At 34.5% G+C, this 21098-nt stretch overlaps 1 protein-coding gene across 1 annotated transcript in view; it reads left to right on the top strand.

Annotated features, from left to right (window-relative positions):
• The first annotated feature begins 438 nt into the window (after positions 1-438).
• Positions 439-21098, top strand: part of LOC132736006 (DNA polymerase subunit gamma-1-like) — an 88002-nt gene continuing 67342 nt past the window's right edge. Inside the window, exons 1-13 of the mRNA XM_060723050.1 lie at positions 439-653; positions 834-918; positions 5433-5551; positions 6877-7116; positions 8339-8558; positions 11433-11528; positions 12060-12217; positions 15800-15853; positions 16712-16829; positions 17588-17723; positions 18196-18302; positions 18933-19072; positions 20228-20257. Of these exons, the coding sequence (XP_060579033.1) occupies positions 439-653; positions 834-918; positions 5433-5551; positions 6877-7116; positions 8339-8558; positions 11433-11528; positions 12060-12217; positions 15800-15853; positions 16712-16829; positions 17588-17723; positions 18196-18302; positions 18933-19072; positions 20228-20257 (1718 nt within the window). The remainder of the gene's footprint in view (positions 654-833; positions 919-5432; positions 5552-6876; positions 7117-8338; positions 8559-11432; positions 11529-12059; positions 12218-15799; positions 15854-16711; positions 16830-17587; positions 17724-18195; positions 18303-18932; positions 19073-20227; positions 20258-21098) is intronic.

Below are 21098 nucleotides of genomic sequence, written 5' to 3'. Positions count from 1 at the left end.
TAGTTATTTCTGCCCGTCTGCATATTAAGTCTTCCCATCTGCATGAATTATAATATCAGCCCATTTGCTTAGTTATTTCTGCCTGTCTGCATGTTACCTCTGCCCATCTGCATGAATTGTAATATCGGCCCATTTGTTTAGTTATTTCTGCCCCGTCTGCATATTACCTCTGCCCATCTGCATGAATTGTAATATCAGCCCATTTGCTTAGTTATTTCTGTCCATCTGCATATTAAGTCTTCCCATCTGCATGAATTGTAATATCAGCCCATTTGCTTAGTTATTTCTGCCCATCTGCATGTTATTTCTGCCCATCTGCATGAATTGTAATATCAGCCCATTTGCTTAGTTACTTTTGCCAATCAGCTCCTTATGTCTGTCCATATGCTTGTAATGTCATGTTATTTCTGCCCATCTTCATGCTTATTTCGTTCATGAATGTCATATCTGCCCATCTGCACCACTGCTCATCTGCATGTTAACCCTGCCCATCTGCATGTTAACCCTGCCCATCAGCATGTTAGTACTGCCCATCAGCATGACTTTGGAGAATCAATTACCTTGACCAAAATCCATTCAAGTGTAAAAGTCTATGTTAGTACACCAATTGTTGATGGTATTAATAGAATTATCAGGACATTTTATGAAAAATGGTAAGAAGAATCAAAGCATGAATTAGAACACTGCTATCTGGGAAAGTTTTTTCATGGAATAAAAAAAGAATATGATGATTAATTCTACAACAATATCTTAAAATATTTAATGACAGGAAGTCACTTGTATAATCATACTACAGAACCGTCATGTTAGTTACTTTTATTATATTTTTTCAGCTATAAAAAAGACCCCTGGTTATGGAACCTAGACTGGACTATGAAAGAGTTCAAAATAAAGAGCAAAAAGAAAGAGTCGAAAAAGGTGAAGTGCTATTTTCTTAGCTAGAGTCTTTAAAATAACATATGCTTTTATATTAAGCTTTTATTGACAGGGTTGTTGTGTACAATAAGATATGTTATTATGCTAATCTTTGGCTGACAGGTTTATTGTTCAGAATAAGGTATGTTATTATGCTAAACTTTGGCTGACAGGTTTATTGTTCAAAATAAGGTATATGTTATTATGCTAATCTTTGGCTGACAGGTTTATTGTTAAGAATAAGGTATGTTATTATGCTAAACTTTGGCTTACAGGTTTATTGTTCAGAATAAGATACGTTGTTATGCTAAGCTTTAGATGGTTATGCTTTATGCTTATTTTTATGCCCCCACAATGTGGGAGCATATAGCGTTGCTCTTGTCCGTCCGTCCGTCCCGAAATCTTGTGAACGCAACTCCTCTTTAACCGGTTGGCAGATTTTGCTTAACCCATTACTTCATATACACGCCTTTTAAGGCCTTTTTCACCCCCCCCCCTTTCTGTTGTCTCAAATGATGAAAAAATGCCTTATTTAGGCCGCAAACACTTGTTTTTGTTTGAGAAATAATGTTAAAAAAAGTAACCTCTTTTTCGGCGCAGCCCCCCAACCAAAAGATACATCAGGTGGTTGCCAGAAGGGGGATGTGCCCCCTTCTGTTTGGGGGGTCTGAAGGGGGACGGAGTCCCCCTCATCGCCAAGAAAATTTTGGACTTGTGAGAGGCTGTAAATGACCCCAGATTGATCATAAGGTAACATGTAACCAACGCTGAAAAGCATTTGACTCTATCTCAAGCCATTGAGAAGTTGCAGCACTTTGAAATCAATTTTGATGGAAAAAATCAACGCAAAATAGTGATTTTTGGCAATTTTGAGATGTCCCCTCGTTGCCATGGTAACATAAAATTTAAGCCTGAGCATGTTGTTGCAAGGGCAATGGTCCAGTCAACATTTGTGCCAAGTTTGATTAGTGTTGAAGCAGTTTTTAGCTCGACTATTCGAAGAATATGAGAGCTATTGTAGTTGCCCCGGCGTCAGCGTCGGCGTCTGCGTTGGTTAAAGTTTTTTGTAAAGTCAAATATCTCATTTATTGCTTGAGATATTCAATTGAAACTTACAATACTTATTTATAGTAACAAGGTACATCAGATGGACAAGTTGGATAACTCTACCTACAATATTGACAGAATTATGCCCCTTTTTAACTTAGAAATTTTGGTTAAAGTTTTTTGTAAAGTCAAATATCTCAATTATTGTTTGAGATATTCAATTGAAACTTACAATACTTATTTATAGTAATAAGGTACATCAGATTGACAAGTTGGATAACTCTGCCTACAATATTGACAGAATTGTGCCCCTTTTTAACTTAGAAATTTTGGTTAAAGTGTTTTGTAATTAAGTCAAATATCTCAATTATGGCTTGAGATATTCAATTGAAACTTACAATACTTATTTATAGTAACAAGGTACACCAGATTGACAAGTTGGATAACTCTGCCTACAATATTGACAGAATTATGACCCTTTGAAACTTAGAAATTTTGGTTAAATATTTTTTGTAAAGTCAAATATCTCAATTATTGCTTGAGATATTCAATTGAAATTTACAACACTTTTTTATAGTAACAATGTACATCATTTTGCAAAATTGCATAACTCTGTGCAATATTTGCAGAATTATTTGCCCCTTTGAAACTTAGAAATTTTGGTTAAAGGTTAAAGGTCTTCAAAGATATTTACTTGAAACTTTACACATGTACTTAGGGTCATAATTTGAGGGTCATAATTGTATGTCACTGACCAAGTTCGATAACTCTATCTTGCATTAAGGCTGATTCATATCCCCTTTTCTACTTAGTCTCTTGGTTACTGTTTACATGCAAGTTTTACATATCTCAATAACTATTAAAGATATTTATTTAAAACTTCACATATGCATTTAGGGTCAGAATTGTAGGTCACTGACAAAGATCCATAATTCTATCTTGCATTTAGGCTGATTTTCTTCCCCTTTTCAACTTAGAAATTCATGATAAAGTTTTGCTTGTAAGCTGTTATCTCTATAACTACTGAAGGGTTTGTGCCTTTTTTGGGACAATTTTATGCATTCATAATAATAAAGCAGTGATTTACTTGATAAAACATCTTAATAACAAGCCTTTGTACCTTTTCTGTCAAATTTATGTATTCATAGGTAATTAGTATTATTATACTCAATAAAACACCCTAATGACATTACCTTCCAAATAGTCAAGCCAATACTGTATAATTAGACTCTCTCTAAGGCCTATAACATGAATTTATAAAAAAAGATTAGCCCTTTGGTGAACTTAGAAAATTTAACATTATCAAGGCTCTTTTACTATCAAGCACTTAGAATAGTCCAGCGTGCTGTCCTACTGACAGCTCTTGTTATAGTATTATAGCAATTTGAACTTGTAACGGGAGACTTTTCAATGAAAACAGCCATTTTTCACAAAATGCTCATGAAGTAATGGGTTAAACTTACAGGGATGAACAACCTTAATGTGTAGATGGAAGTAAAGGAAGGAATTTTCGCTGCGACCAATTTTAAAAGAATTATGGCCCTTTGTTGATTTTTTCACTAGATACTATGTAGAAATTTTATGAACGCAACTCCTCTTAAACCGTATGGCAGATTTTGCTTAAACTTACAGGGATGAACAACCTTAATGTGTAGATGGTAGTAAAGGAAGGAGTTTTTGCTGTGACCAAATTTAACAGAATTATGGCCCTTTGTTGATTTTTTCACAATATACTAAATAGAAATTTTGTGAACACAACTCCTCTTAAACCGGATGGCAGATTTGGCTTAAACTTCCAGGGAGTAACAACCTTAATGTGTAGATGGTAGTAAAGGAAGGAATTTTTGCTGCGACCAAATTTTACAGAATTATGGCCCTTTGTTGATTTTTTCACTATATACTATGTAGAAATTTTGTGAATGCAACTCCTCTTAAACCGGATGGCAGATTTTGCTTAAACTTCCAGGGTTGAACAACCTTTATGTGTAGATGGTCGTACAGAAAGGAATATTTGCTGCAACCAAATTTAACAGAATTATGGCCCTTTTGTATTTTTGTATTTTATCATTATATACCATGTAGAAATTTTGTGAACGCAACTCCTCTTAAACCGGATGGCAGATTTTGCTTAAACTTCCAGGGAGTAACAACCTTAATGTGTAGATGGTAGTAAGGAAGGAATTTTTGCTGCGACCAAATTTAACAGAATTATGGCCCTTTGTTGATTTTTAGTTTTCAACTTGTGGCACATGTAGTCCAAAAAATATTTGACCTAGAGTCATAAGATTGACAGAACATTGGCTTGTGGGGGCATCCGTGTCCTATGGACACATTTCTAGTTTAGTGATTATTATACAGACTGAGGTTTAATGCTAAGCATTAGGTATGCCATTTTCTTCAGCTGACAGTTTGATTTTCCTGAATAGTATATGCTATGTGCTAAGCTTTAGTTTAAAATTTTGTTTTATAAAAACAGCTGTACAAGATCAAAATTGGACTTTCATAAGGCTGTCCTACAGGCATTAGCTCTAGCATAACACTTCACTTTAAGTTATGTATGCAACTTCTTGTACAATTTTATATCTCAACTAAGACAGATATTTGCTTAAAAAATATACAATTATTGAAGATTATCATTAATGTAAAATATATAGAGTTGTCCAGACAGTTTTCATCATACTAAGGGAAAAACAGACAACAAATTCATGATGTCAATAAATGTTAAGAATTTTGATATACAAATATTTTTTTTTTGACATTTCCTATGCCACTGTTCTAGTCATAAGACTATAGAAAAACTCTATTGCTAATGTAAAGAACTAGGTAGTTCTGGTGGCTATCATTAAATTGCACCTTTAAATTTATTTATTAAAACTGTCAAATTCCTGCCATTTTTTTGTCTCACTTTTCACATTACTTACAAGTGAATGGCGACAGAGCCAAACTAATTCCCTCACAAAAATAAATAATTCAATCAGAATTTCTTGTTTAAATATACCAGAATAGCAAAACATAAAATAATTGAATATATGATTTTGTGTTAAAATATTTCTTCACAAATTTATTGGCCTATTAGCCATTTGACAAATTATGAGATAACACTTGTAATGCTATATTCATCTCTGTTGAAAGATGACGTCAGTGGTAAACAATCAAATTTCTAGCACTTGACGATTTTCTGAATGGTGACGAACATTGGGATGACTGATGGCACCATTATTGAAGGCGTTCATTGCGATCTGTTATGTAAAACTATGTAATATTATAGAACAATTTAAGATATTACGTAAAAAGTTAATCAATATTGGAGGTTGTCATATACATGTATATACATGTATGCATTATGTAAAAATATACCATTTTTGAAGGTTTTCACATATTATGTATAAATATACAATTGGTTTTCATATATATATTATTTATGTGGGAAAAAATCCATTAATGTTTTTTTTTTTTTTTATCAATATCAGAAACAAAAAGGGGAGCAAGGCGAGTTGGAATCGGTTGAAGATATTGACTGCATACAGCAAGTGTTGAAACAGGAAGATCGACACTATAAAAATAATACGTACATGATGGGCTATCCTGAGTAAGTATTCTAATACAGTCACCTCAGTGTAGTAACTGGTTAACTTCTATCCTATAGTGCAGTAACTGGTTAATTCCTATCCTATAGTGTAGTAACTGGTTAACTCCTATCCTCTAGTGCAGTAACTGGTTAACTCCTATCATATAGTGCAATAACCAGTTAACACATTTCTTAAAATACAGTAACTGGTTAATCTCTATCATATAGTACAGTACCTTGTTAACTGCTATCCTATAGTGCAGCAACAGGTTAACTCCTATCTTATAGTGCAGTAACAGGTTAACTCCTATGCTAAAGTACAGTTACAGGTTAATTCCTATCCTATAGTGCAATAACTGGTTAACTGCTATGCTTAAGTACAGTAACAGGTTAACTTCTATCCTATAGTGCAGTAACTTGTAAACTGCTATCCTATAGTGCAGTAACTGGTTAACTGCTATCCTATAGTGCAGTTACAGGTTAACTCCTATGCTAAAGTACAGTAACAGGTTAACTTCTATCCTATAGTGCAGTAACTGGTTAACTGCTAGCCTATAGTGCAGTAACAGGTTAACTCCTATGCTAAAGCACAGTAACAGATTAACTCCTATCCTGTAGTGCAGTTACAGGTTAACTCCTATCCTGTAGTGTAGTAACAGGTTAACTCCTATCCTGTAGTGCAGTAACAGGTTAACTGCTATCCTACACTGCAGTAATAGGTTAACTCCTATCCTGTAGTGCAGTAACAGGTTAACTCCTATAGTGCAGTAACTGGTTAATGCAATATGGTAATGATACATAGTGAAATTTATATTAGTTTTAATTATCCAGGAAAGCCAAATAGGTGGATTGTTACTTAAATATGACCAAAAACTTCCGTTAAAATCCATGTAAAAACAGTAAAACAGACAAACTAAGACTTGCTATTGTTTCAACTATGGTTTGTAATTACTGAGATGGTAGTTTCCTCTTTTAGGTTTGCAATATGTTTGGGATATGTCATCTATGTCAGAGATATACAAAAATGTTTACCCTCTATATCAATTCTTTAGTTAAAAGTACTCAGAACTGTACAAGATTATTCATTAATGAGCCGTGTCACGACAAAACCAACATAGTGGTTTGCGACCAGCATAGATCCAGACCAGCCTGCGCATCCGCGCAGTCTGATCAGGATCCATGCTGTTCGCTATCAGTTTCTCTACTTGTAATAGGGTTTGTAAGCGAACAGCATGGATACTGAACAGACTGCGCGAATGCGCAGACTGGTCTGGATCCATACTGGTCGCAAACGCACTATGTTGGTTTTGTCATGACGCGGCTCATATGTATCTTTCTTTCAACAGATGGTATAGAATACTATGTACACGTTTCACTAGTGATGAGTGGTGTCCAGGTCCCCACAAGATCAGTCATCAGACGAGAGTGACCCCAAAACTTCTACGTCTCACCTGGGACGGCTATCCCGTCCACCATGATGACACACATGGCTGGGGATACCTGGTCCCGGGCAGAACAGATAACTTGGAGGACCCAGTACTCGAACCTGGCGAAGAAACATCCATAGAAAGGCAGTTCCCATATGAGTATGTATAAGTATGTGTAGTAAATTTCATGATGTGTAAAAAAAAATATGTCATTTTATATTCTCAAATTGAAATGAATTATATGTAGATCTGATTATTATTTCTTTGTTAAATGCAAAGTTCTCAAAGGTGAAACCTTTGTGACAACCAGTGAGAAAGTCATCCATTGTATGTTGTCCATGATTATATAGGATTAAAGAAGATAAAAAACCAACACAATTTTAAATATCAATACATGTTTCGCTTTATTAGCCTCATTAGTTGATAAATAACAAAGGAAAATTATTATTATTATACACAGTTAATTATTTCAACACTGTTTTCTCCTGACAAACATAATAACAGAAATATACTGAATACATCTAACAGTTTTGTACAATTTTCCGCCAGCAAATAAGAGAGTGTTTAGTACATGTCTTGATTTGTATGAATATGAACGGTCATTAACAACACATTTTGTATGAATTGTGAGGAAAATAAATTGTTTTGGTATGATAGAATTAAGTATGTTTTTTTGGTACATAATTGTTATCATGACATTTGACAACAAAGGCTTAGTAAACAGAAATTTGTATTTAGTATATACATTGTGTAGGTACTATATTGTTAGGAAGGTTGAATAGAATAATATTTGGTATTTACAGTATACATGTACTACTAATGATGAATAAGTAGGTCACAGCAGCTAGAAATAGGTCTTGAGTTTTTTTTTCTCACAATCTGCAAGGTCTGTACTGTATTATTTTTATTAAAGGCTTTTTAAGAATGTTTTGTGATCATCTAAATACCTTGCTTAATGGCTTTTTTTATTTTTTATTGACATTCAAATCCAATTTTTTAAGGCAATACAAAGAGCAAAGGTATTGTTGCATTGCCTGTTTGTAGATGGATAAATTGTGGCATACAAATTGTTTAAAGGCACATAAACATCACCTGTAAAAAGTTTTAAATTTTGTATGCCTTTGGACATAATAGAAATAGAACTGTCCATCAATCTTTTCATACCAAGTTTACCTAAATCAGCAAGTTTGATATATCTTAAGGTCTACCTGTACCAAATGATGAGATAAATGAGATGATATTTAGAATGCAGACAACATGAAATTCTGATTGAACAAGCTAAAGTGTGAGGTAACATGGCTGTCCTTTGGACTGCCTTGTTATAGTATTGTTTTTATTATTGCTTATTGCAGTATATTGATTTTTTAATCACTTTTTACAGGGAACTTTGTGAAATCCTGGGTATAGGAAAAGAAGCCTCCGCTGTAAGTATTGAAGATGATGAATGTATTGATAGTGATGATGAGGGAAATGTTGATATGACAGATAAAGAGTTTGAACTAAAGATGGACAAGATGCTGAATGGACTTGTAAATGCCGGTCCCAAATCTTACAAACATCGTAAAGAAGGTGAAGACCCGAAGATAAAAAAAGCAGTCAAGGTCAGTATTGTTTCTACATGTATGTTTTTTTTTGTTTTTTTGTTTTTTTCCAGTTTAAGAATCACTATGTTTTAAAACTTAAACAGCACCTTCAGGATATATCCTCAGTTTTCTGTGATGGAGACGACAGTATTCCTATCAAAGATTTTCTGCAAAAGGGACAAACAGTCATTAACACATATTATGTATCACCTCAAATGATTAGGTAACTCAAATGATGCAGAAAACTCAGTAAAATTTTGGTGTTCTTCCAGACCAATGCCCTTGTTCACAATGCTATATTTGCCATGGATGCCATTTATGACTGTGGCCTTGATTTGAGTGAATATCATTATTTCACCAGAGTCAGCTCTATCAGACTTTCATCTGGTATCTGTAATCTAAACAAAAAAGACCAGTTAATGTTCCCACTTTCATTTCCCTAACATTTTATCCATTCAGTGAAAAGTATCTGGTCTGTCAAGAAAAGGACTTTTTTAAAAGTGGCATTTTGGCCCTGAATAAAACATTGCTGGCAAAAGTAATAGATAGATAGAGAATGTGTTAAAAGTGAAATCCTAACATATGAAGATCACAAGTTATCAATCTGTCTTTGTAGAAGAAAAAAACCCAACTAAATTGTTTGTCATTATATCATCTTTTGATTTAAAAACAAAAAGGCTACTGTAATATTTATGTGGCAGAATTATTCAGTAGTCTATAAGAATTGATGAATTGTTTTTTTTATCATATTTTGTATTGATTTTCATTAGAAAATTGGAAAATAACCAGTTATTTTTGCGTAGTAAAACACACAGAATATGATATTATCTGTGCTTTTATATTTGGCATTTAAGACAACAAACATGTTTTGATGTCATATATTTATGAGATGGTCCATTTCAATTTGTATCATAGTTGAGAGACTTTTTTCTTGGAAATGCCCGCGGAATAAATTGTATATCCAATGGAGCACTGTGTGTTAACTACAGTGCCAGTATTAGTTATCCAGAGTCTAGCTACTAAACCATGTGCAGGCTGTAAAAAGTCAAAAGTTGAAAGTCAAACCTGAAATGTGTATTAATCATATTGAGAATTTACAATAATTAAATTTTTCACTTTAAATGTTTGATCTGCAGAGGAATCAGAGTAAGTATAAAAATAAAACTCCAACAACTCATTTCTTACTAACTTAACATTGAGTTAGCAATGTGTTCTTATTGAACTTACTATGTGACCCGACATAGGGAAAAGCAGGGATAAATATAGCCATGTGTTACATTGATTATAACATGCTCACAGATTGGCTTTTTTACTTGTTGTCAATATTTGCAGGTTTGAAATCTCTCTGTAAATTAATTTTCAAGTCATAATAAGGCTTATGTTACATTGAAAATATAATCCTATTGAAAGGATTGGTATTTAATTAATTATCAGTGTTATGTAACAAAAATAGTTTCTATATATTAATAAAGTATTATGTTTATTGGCAACATATATGATTTCAAAATGTCATATATCTAATTAGTCAAGTATGCTTGCACCACCTATGACAGCTCGTGTGAATACAAACTCTGTGTGACCTTTTTTTAAAAGTACAGTCTAACTTGCCCATGCGACCACGTGTATTAAGCGACTTTTGTCTTAAACGACCACTTTAAATTCCCCCCGATCATTTTCTCTCTATATCTTTAATGTATTAAGCGACTTTTGCTCAACGCGACCAGCGACCGCTAATTAGTCACCTAATTGACATCAATCTTTTCATTAAACGACCACTTTTACCTGTCAAGTAATTGTGTTTTTAGAGAACGCCACCTCGTTATGTCACAAGTGTCAGCAATCAAAACACAACAATAAACGTGTGAAAAACTCTATTTCCCATACCGTTTTAGCGTATGCAAATGAAGTTAAGTATACGCGTGACGTGTATTATCCAATAATATCGGATAAACAATGCAACGCTCCGCCCATACTGAGATGATGTATACGCTTCGCTTGTTGACATTTAGACTGCATTGAATTGACCTTGAACTTGATCAGCCATTAAATTAATCGTAACAAATAGATGTAGTTTGTTTATTTCAAATGAAAAAATACACAACAGAAAATATCTTCACTAATAGGGTTTTCGTGTTGGAGACAAGGAAAAACAACGGAGGAGTTAAAAAATTCTGGAAAAAATGTCAAACATGTACATAATGGATCAAAACTGTCTTGTCAATAATTATCAGAACGCTATTTTTACATTTGCATCCGTTTAGATTATCGGAGCGTACTTATTATTCAACATTTATATAAAAATGAAGTTGAAAAACAATCCCATCGAATAAAAAAGATGTCATTTATAAATTTTGACTTTTATATCATGCTGACTGTCTTAAGAGACCGTTTCATTAAGCGACCGTTTTTGGTGTTTCCCTTGCCCGGTCGCTTAATACACGTTTGACTGTACTTACTTCTTTCCAACATTAGTACCATTTTCCTTCTCGAAGTAACAATTCACAATGAGTTTTACTTCTGTGAAGTAACACCTCTTAAGAGCACCAAAGATTTTTGTCTGTCATCATAAAATGTTAATTTATTTGTTTTTCTTGTTTTTATGCTGATTTTAACATATTTTTGGTCATATCCTGGCATTCGATACATATAACAGGCTTTCCTGGACAACTAACTGTTAATAACCAATTTCTACACATAGGAATGACTACTACTAATCCAACATTATTTCTGACACAAATGATCATTACACTGAATGTCTTTTATCAGTTGTTACAGACAAACTTTGCCTAACCAGAGGATCAAACCATTGATGTATACATGTATAATAAACTATAATAAATTATCAAAAATGTATGGTATTTGAGCTCATGGATGCTGTGTTATTATTTTCAGGAAAGAAGATCAAGAAAACGTTTAAAACATACAGGAGATGGACCTTATGACAGTGTGAATATTCCAGGCTGCTGGTTCTTTAAAATTCCTCACAAGGTAACAATCTACAAAAATAGCACTGTAAAAGGTAAATGAAGTAGGTGCACATGAGTGTGCTATGGACATATTCCTAGTTGGATCTTGTAATGTTGCAATACAAAGCATTGCTAATCCATTACAAACATTAAGAAGATTTCCGGTTAAGACAGAAGTTTTTTGTGCTCCAACTTTAGTGGGGGGGGGGGGGGGGGGGGATTTAGATTTACCCTTGTTTCACTTCACCTCACAAGGTAACAATCTACAAAATTAGCACTGTAAAAGGTAAATGAAGAAGGTGCATAAGTGTTTTATTGACATATTCCTAGTTGAATCTTGTAACGTTGCAATTCAAAGCATTCAAAGCATTACAAACATTTGACAAGAAGATTTCTGGTGAAGACAGAAGTTTTCTATGTGTTTTTTCCACTTTCATCTGATACATTTTACGTATACCCTTCATGTTAAAATATTTGTGAATTCTTGTGTCTATTGTGAATTTTTGTGTCTATTGTGAATTCTTGTGTCTATTGTGAATTCTTGTGTCTGCAGGATGGGAAGGGTAAGAGAGTTGGTAACCCTCTGGCAAAAGATTATGTTAATCGTGTTGAAGATGGGACACTGTCGGCACAATCAGGTCCAGGTGCAGATCTTGTCCTGAAATTAAACAAGTCATCAAACTACTGGAAAATGAATCACAAGCGTATTGAGTGAGTTTATTTTTATGATACTGTATTTTGTTAATTATGCCCCCATTTCGAAGAAAAGGGGGTATATTGCTTTGCACTTGTCGGTCCGTCGGTCCGTAGACCAAATGGTTTCCGAGTGATAAATAAATAACCCTTAGGCCTAGGAACTTCAAACTTGGTATGGTGATTGGTCATGACCAGTAGATGACCCCTATTGATTTTGGGGTCAAGGGGTCAAAGGTCAAGGTCACATTGACCTTGAAAGCAAAAACGGTTTCCGATCAATAACTAAAGAACCTTAAGGCCTAGGAACTTCAAACTTGATATGGTGATTGGTCATGACCAGTAGATGACCCCTATTGATTTTGGGGTCAAGGGGTCAAAGGTCAAGGTCACATTGACCTTGAAAGCAAAAACGGTTTCCGATCAATAACTAAAGAACCTTAAGGCCTAGGAACTTCAAACTTGGTATGGTGATTGGTCATGATCAGTAGATGACCCCTATTGATTTTGGGGTCAAGGGGTCAAAGGTCAAGGTCACATTGACCTTTTAAGCAAAAACGGTTTCCGATCAATAACTAAAGAACCTTAAGGCCTAGGAACTTCAAACTTGGTATGGTGATTGGTCATGATCAGTAGATGACCCCTATTGATTTTGGGGTCAAGGGGTCAAAGGTCAAGGTCACATTGACCTTGAAAGCAAAAACGGTTTCCGATCAATAACTAAAGAACCTTAAGGGCTAGGAACTTCAAACTTGGTATGGTGATTGGTCATGACCAGTAGATGACCCCTATTGATTTTGGGGTCAAGGGGTCAAAGTTCAAGGTCACATTGACCTTGAAAGCAAAAACGGTTTCCGATCAATAACTAAAGAACCTTAAGGCGTAGGAACTTCAAACTTGGTATGGTGATTGGTCATGATCAGTAGATGACCCCTATTGATTTTGGGGTCAAGGGGTCAAAGGTCAAGGTCACATTGACCTTTTAAGCAAAAACGGTTTCCGATCAATAACTAAAGAACCTTAAGGCCTAGGAACTTCAAACTTGGTATGGTGATTGGTCATGATCAGTAGATGACCCCTATTGATTTTGGGGTCAAGGGGTCAAAGGTCAAGGTCACATTGACCTTGTAGGTAAAAACGGTTTCCGATCAATAACTAAAGAACCTTAAGGCCTAGGAACTTCAAACTTGGTATGGTGATTGGTCATGATCAGTAGATGACCCCTATTGATTTTGGGGTCAAGGGGTCAAAGGTCAAGGTCACATTGACCTTGTAGGTAAAAAACGGTTTCCAATCAATAACTAAAGAACCTTAAGGCCTAGGAACTTCAAACTTGGTATGGTGATTGGTTATGACCAATCAGATGACCCCTATTGATTTTGGGGTTAAGGGGTCAAAGGTCAAGGTCACATTGACCTTGTAGGAAAAACGGTTTCCAATCAATAATGAAAGAACCCTTAGGCCTAGGGACTTCAGACTTGAGATGGTGATTGGTCATGATCACTAGATGACCCCTATTGATTTTGGGGGTCAAGGGGTCAAAGGTCAAGGTCACATTGACCTCTTAGGTAAAAACGGTTTCTGATCAATAACTAAAGAACTTTTAGGCCTAGGAACTTCAAACTTGGTATGGTGATTGGTATTGACCAGCAGATGACCCCTATTGATTTTGGGGTTAAGGAGTTAAAGGGCAAGGTCACATTGACCTTGTAGGTAAAAATGCTTTCCGATCAATAACTTAAGAACCCTTATGCCTAGGAACTTCAAACTTGGTATGGTGATTGGTCATAACCAGCAGATGACCTATTGATTTTGGGGTCAAGGGGTCAAAGGTCAAGGTCACATTGACCTTGTAGGTAAAAACGGTTTCCGATCAATTTACTAAAAACGTTTAGGCCTAGGAACTTCAACCTTTGTGTGATGATTGGTCATGACCAGCAGATGACCCCTATTGAGTTTTAGGTGAAGGGGTCAAAGGTCAAGGTCACATTGACCTTGTAAGTAAAAACGGTTTCTGATCAATAACTCAAGAACACTTAGGCCTAGGAACTTCAAACTTGGTATGGTGATTTGTCATGACCAGCAGATTACTCCTATTGATTTTGGGATTAAGCCCAAAGGTCAAGGTCACAATGACCTTGTAAGTAAAAACGGTTTCTGATCAATAACTAAAGAACGCTTCGGCCTAGGAACTTCAAACTTGGCATGGTGATTGGTCATGACCAGCAGATGACCCCTATTGATTTTGGGGTCAAAGGTCAAGGTCACATTGACCTTGTATGTTAAAACGGTTTCCGATCAATAATAAGAGAACCCTTAGGCCTAGGAACTTCAACCTAGGCATGGTGATTGGTCATGACCAGCAGATGACCCCTATTGATTTTGGGGTCAAGGGGTCAAAGGTCAAGGTCACATTGACCTTGTAGGTAAAAACGGTTTCTGATCAATTTACTAAAAACGCCTAGGCCTAGGAACTTCAAACTTTGTATGATGATTGGTCGTGACCAGCAGATGACCCCTATTGAGTTTTGGGTCAAGGGGTCAAAGTCATGACCAGTAGATACTTTATAACCCTTATTAATTGTTTGATCACTGGGTCAGAAGTCATGCATAATAACCTTATCACATGACTAATTGGCTGCTGATAGGGGGCATACATGTTTTACAAACATATCTTGTTTTAATAGAGAGAGCATCAGATTTCTAAACAAGGGGTAACTGGTTTGATCATCATTTGAGGCAAAACTTCTCCATGACAGTTCATCTCAAGACATTGAGTCTAATGATCATTTGTCTCTTACTGCTAATCCAGAAATCATGTAGGATTTGTAGTCATGACTCTCCAAGAAATTACTGCTTAGTTATCCAGGAAAACCTGTTATGTGGAAGGACCACAAAGATATGACCAAAACTAAGTTGAAATTTGTCAGAAACCAGAAAAAAAAAAACAAAGTTGAATGTAAACAATTTTGTAATATGTTTTAATTATGAACATTTTTTGTTTGTAATTAGCAAAATCTTTTAAAAAATTTATTCAAGTTTCTGATAAGAATTATTTTGTCAAACTTTTTGCAAAGCCCATTAATTTGAAGATGGGAACACCTGATAACAAAATGTCATCAATTATTCCATTAACCTTTTGTAGATAGGCCCCTCCATGACTGAGTGGTTCAGGTTACTAACTTCAAACAATCTATCCTTTGAATCCAGTCAGAGGCTTCAAACTCTTTCATGTGTGGAAGCTGTCCAGCAAGCTTACACAAGGTCAATGGTTCTACTTCGATGTCTGCTTGTGCCTGAAATAATGCACTAACAGGCATCTAAGGTCTTCCTACACCAGTAAAGGTGGAAAGTCATCATATGACCTTTACAGTGTTGGTGTGACTTAAAAATCCAACTAAACAAAACCGTTTTTGGAGATGTCAAGCCAAAATGTTTTTGTTGAAAAAAGCAACAAAAAACAACTACAAAAAAACCAACAAATACAGCAAGATTTTATTTAACATGAAATTCTGTCAAAATCTAAATTTCCTATATTGGGAAATGTTTTAATCAATTGACATTTCCTTCATTACATTTTATTTTTTCATAAATTTCCAGGTCACAGATGGCAATATGGTTTTCTGATGAGGAGATATATGACCATATCAAACAGTGAGTATAAAGATTTAAGCATAACAACTTTAGATATTATTAACCATACTGGATAATATTACATGTTGACAGTTGATGTATAAATGACAAAATAAACAAACAATCAAAACCACATGGAGTTGATTATCTAAAATAGCAATTCTAATTAACATAGGCAATTAATTCAAAATTTCCATTCCTGTGTGTCATATATGATACAGCAATATTTTTATTGGTCAGAAACATTGCAGGTTAATCTGAATCATGATAGCAAATGCTTTTAAAACATTAAGGTTAGCAAGGAATGCATGCAAACAAAACAGAAGTAACAATGTTTTGATGTGGTCACTGATACAAGTTACCTAGTTATTTGAATACTTAGAAACATATGTATTTAAAAACTTTATTTACATCTATAGGACTCTTTATTTCACAAAATTGAATAGAGCAAGAAAATTGGCCTTCTGATCTAGACCTTTTGACCTTTGCTTACTGACCTTATTGCCATTGTCAAAATGTGTCCATATTTGCAATGGAAGTATTGGTAATTATGATGATGGACCCTATTGGATTTGAACTACTGCCCTGAATATTTTTATCTGAAAACCAGAAAAGAGATACTTTGGTCTGTTTTGCCTTATTTAGAGGAATGGTAAAATTTGTACTCATTGGGTCTTGAAGCAGTAACTGTACGCTTATGTAGACTGTGCAGTCTAACCAGACTCTTGTATACTGTTGATTGGTCAGTTATGGTATAATTGATATACTGAACTTGAACTGACCAAGAGTAGCTCCAGATCAAAGTGGGAGAATTCTTTTTCACTGATATTTCACATATTTTAGATAGATGAAGTTGATATTCATTGTCTTTATTTACAGGGCACCAAATTATGTAGAGGGGAGTCAAATAGGAGCAATAGTTCCCAGAATTGTCCCTGCTGGTACCATTACACGGAGGGGTGTGGAACCAACCTGGCTGACAGCTAGTAATGCATATGTGAGTAAGACTAAACTTAAATATTTTGTTCATGCATATGAAATAAGAAAGTCCATGGCAGATGCATTTTTAAAAGAAAACATCTTTAAAAGTAGTTTTTAATTTAAATGAGTTTCATTTAATTTGGTAACAATCATATTAATGAAAATTATATCTCATAACAAATCTATAGTCAGTGGTATTTTCACATGTTTTGCAGAGTTACTGCCCTTGAACTAATTATGTTTTTCAGGGTTACTGCGCTTGACCTGATCAAATTGATCAGATAAGGCTCCTCAAACATTTTAAGTTATTATGGGGTTACTGCCCTTGAATTGTTTCATTATTGAATTGGCATGCAAGACAAAGATTGTGACTTGGCACTTTAAAAAGAAGCATGTAAATTAAAGATTTACATTTAACACCTATAAAAAAGTTTGTTAATTATCTCCCTTGTAAGTCAAATAAAACAACCTAGATTTTCAGCATGCTATTTCTGGTAAACCATCATTAAAAGTATAACCAATAAGTGGTTTACCCATGATCTGGTTAAATAAACAGTTCATCTTGTTTTTCTTGCATTTTTGGTTTAGATTCTTTGTTACTTAATGCCCCTATATATATTAGGTTTACAATTGTACTTAGAGTTAATGCCCTAGATCTGGTTAATATTATATTTTATATACTAATATTTTGAATTGTATGTATTTATATATAATAATGATGGACATACATAAATATTTTCTTGAAACAGATATCAATGTGTACTCTTTATGTAGGTGGACAGAATTGGGAGTGAGTTGAAATCAATGGTTCAGGCACCACCAGGATTCTGTTTTGTAGGGGCTGATGTTGACTCACAGGAATTGTGGATTGGTGCTATCCTAGGGGATGCCAACTTTGGAAAGACACATGGTATGAAAATGTTTGTTTCTTTATTTGATTGCAGCTTTTGGTGGTAAAGTGATGATGACTGCTTACATGGAGGCAACTGCCCCATGGCTGTTTAAAGGTTCAAGCCTTTTTATGAACTTTTGCGTTTTATTTTTAAAAAGAAATAATACAGATGAATTAAACCTCAAATACCCATCTGTCTGTGTATATAAATTTATGCATGAGTGGTCACCTGAGAATAATCAATATTTGTTACATTTGGTGGACAGCTTCAACACATTAAGGACACACATTGAATCCACAAATTATTAAGGGGTAAATGAACAGAATTCTGTCACTCTGTCATAAAGGCCTTGAATGTTAAATATTCAGGTATGCTAATTTTCTTGATTTAGTAGTAAACTGCTATGATCTTGGTAACTAAAGGGGGTGTTTTTTAGGTGTGGGGGCATTTTTTACAGAGTATATGGTAGTTTACTTTTGTCACTTTCAGGTTGTACAGCTCTGGGTTGGATGACACTACAAGGCAGTAAGAAAGAGGGCACAGATCTACACAGTGTGGTTGCCAAAACAGTTGATATCTCTAGAGACCATGCCAAGGTGAGGTTTATCAGCAAAACATTTTTAACTTGATTATAAAAAGAATACGGGGAAATTGGTAAAGATTTTGTGAGCATGGCATTCTTGACAAATAGCGATTGAGCAGTCAAACAATACTGTATAAGTGAATATTTCCTCATGTTAAAAAGTAAGCTTATTTCAAATTCCAGACATTTTTTGTGAGGAAATATTAGCAAATCACACAAGGGTAGCATTTAATAACAGGTTGGTTGAGTATTTAGGCTAGAGAACATGTAGTTTTAGTATGTCAAGTTTGTCTATCAATTTAAACAAAATCAAACTATCAGTCTCTCTTTATCAAGATCATGAATAATGGAGGAATGTTTTTCTAAAACCCTTTAATATTTGTCCCATTTATACATATTAACTGGGTATATAAACTGTAATATATTGACTCGCTATTGGTCAGCTAGTATTAGCTGCTAGCTGATAAGCCCCGCCTAAATTCACCTTGCATCACCTCTCTGTAGTATCATTAGTAAATAGATATAAAAACCAAGAGGTGCGTTTTTGAATCTCCCTACCCATGCTACCTAGTAAAATATATTATAGCTGCCGTTACATAAACCTTATTGATGTATGAATTTTCTCATTATTTTCCATGTACAGGTGTTTAACTATGGGCGTATATATGGGGCAGGCCAGACGTTTGCACAGAAACTTCTCCAACAGTTTAACCATAGACTTACAATTGAAGAGGCAAGGCAGAAAGCCAAACTGATGTTTGCTACTACAAAAGGCAAAAGATGGTACTGAAAAAACTTTATTGTTTTATCTTGGGACTTTTTTTATTAGCTCACCTGTCACAAAGTGACATGGTGAGCTTTTGTGATCGCTTTTCATCCGGCGTCCGTCCGGTGTCTGTTCGTAAACTTTTACTTTAAAGGACATCTCCTCATAAACTGCTAAGCCACTTTTATACAAACTTCACAGTAATGTTCCTTTGGTAGTCAACTTTGAAAATTGTTTAAAGAATTTAATTCCAAGCAGAACTCTGGTTGCCATGGTTACCGAAAGAAAAAAATTAAATTTTTTTAAGAAAAATGTAGATTTGATTTAAAAAGCATTTTTGGGAACATTTTTAGTGAATATGCTCTCAAAACATTTTTTAAAGGCACATTATGCCTCGGAAATCCATAATTTTTTTATTGTTAAGAAATGACAAACATGTTTAATAATGTTTTAAAAATGAATTTAGAGCATGTAAGATGTTTTACAACTGAAGAAAGTATGTGTCGTAAAGGTAGCAAAATGTAAACAAAATACTTCCATACAAAATACTAACTTTTATTCTGAAACTGTAGCAAGATACTAAAAATAAATTGTTTTTAAGAAATAAGAATGAAAGCATTTCTTAGGCTTAATGGGCCTTTAATCATCATTGAACAAATTAGACTCCTGCATGCAGGTCATATACAAAGGGAGACAACCTTAATTTGTTGACATAATCTTATCATACATTATAGATTATCAGCCATTGTAGAGAATTTCAAGTCCAGTAACGACTGTCTCAATGTTTTTGTTAATGAATCACTGATAAAATGTAGCAATAGCTGAAAATAATCAATGACATTGGATAAATCAGCCGTAGCTATGTGTAAAATAGGCCATGATTTGTCTTTTAGTTTTAAGTTTTTGCTTCCAGAATTTCTTGTCTGTCATTCTTAATGTAAATTTAAAAATACCAGTAGTTCTAAGAAGTCAAACTTTTGTTGAGTCAAAATTTAATGGAGTGATATGAGCTACTAAAGCTGCTCGTATTTAAATTGTCTCCAGAAATTTTTAAGGTGTAACATATGTTGAAATAGGCATAACATGCTGAAAATAGCCATTAGTTTTCAAGTTATTTTATAGAAATAAGGTGACAAAAATTGTAAACTCACTTATTCTCTTTTAACTTTCAGCTACCGAACAGGGCTGTGGAGTGGTGGGAGGTAAATGTATTATAATAGCTGTTAGATTTTACTCCCTGCATGTAAAGTTAGGCTTATTTTTCTAAAAATATTAGTTTAAAAAAAATGAAATTAGGCAAAAGCCTGTTTGTTTTAAACTTGTTTATTTTATTACATGTATTTATTGATATTTTATATTATAACATAGTTATTTTAGTTTGAATGCATGGAAGGCTTGAAAGACTTTTATTTAATTTCTTGTGAATCGGCGTCCCTAGTTAAGTTTCTTTAGGTTGTTGTCTTCATACCACTTGCCCCTCACTGACTGAAGTCTCGAATCCAACCAGGGACTTTGAATTCTTCCATGTGAGGAAGCTATCCAGCTAGCTTACGTAACATCAGTGGTTCAACTCGTTTTGAGGAATTTAATGATCGCAAAAAAAGGAGAAAATTTGATTTTAAGATAAATACCTAATTTATTAATACTTTATTCTCTCTAGATTTACATAGATCACCAAGTTGTCAGGCATGCTAAGTTTGTAATTATATTAATGAGCCGTGTCATGACAAAACCAACATAATGGGTTTGTGACCAGCATGGATCCAGACCAGCCTGGGCATCCGCTCAGTCTGATCAGGGGGCCGTTTTATCAACGCTCTACGACACATCGTAGGCTAGTTTTTTGTCGCAGACATGTCGCAGAACGTTAAGACCGTTTTATTAACGTTTGTCGTAGCCTACGACGTAAAAAATGTCGCAGCTCTACGACAGGGTTAGGGCTGTCGTACGACGTTACTGTAACGTCAAGACTGGCGATCACTGTTTACATGTATACATGCTCAGCACATTAATTTTTATGAAATAACTTTTTCAGAATAAAAA

Source organism: Ruditapes philippinarum, unplaced genomic scaffold, assembly GCF_026571515.1.
Source record: "Ruditapes philippinarum isolate M1 unplaced genomic scaffold, ASM2657151v2 ctg2294_1_1_1_1, whole genome shotgun sequence".
Taxonomy (NCBI): Eukaryota; Metazoa; Mollusca; class Bivalvia; order Venerida; family Veneridae; genus Ruditapes; species Ruditapes philippinarum.
This window is presented reverse-complemented; position numbering and strand designations above follow the sequence as displayed.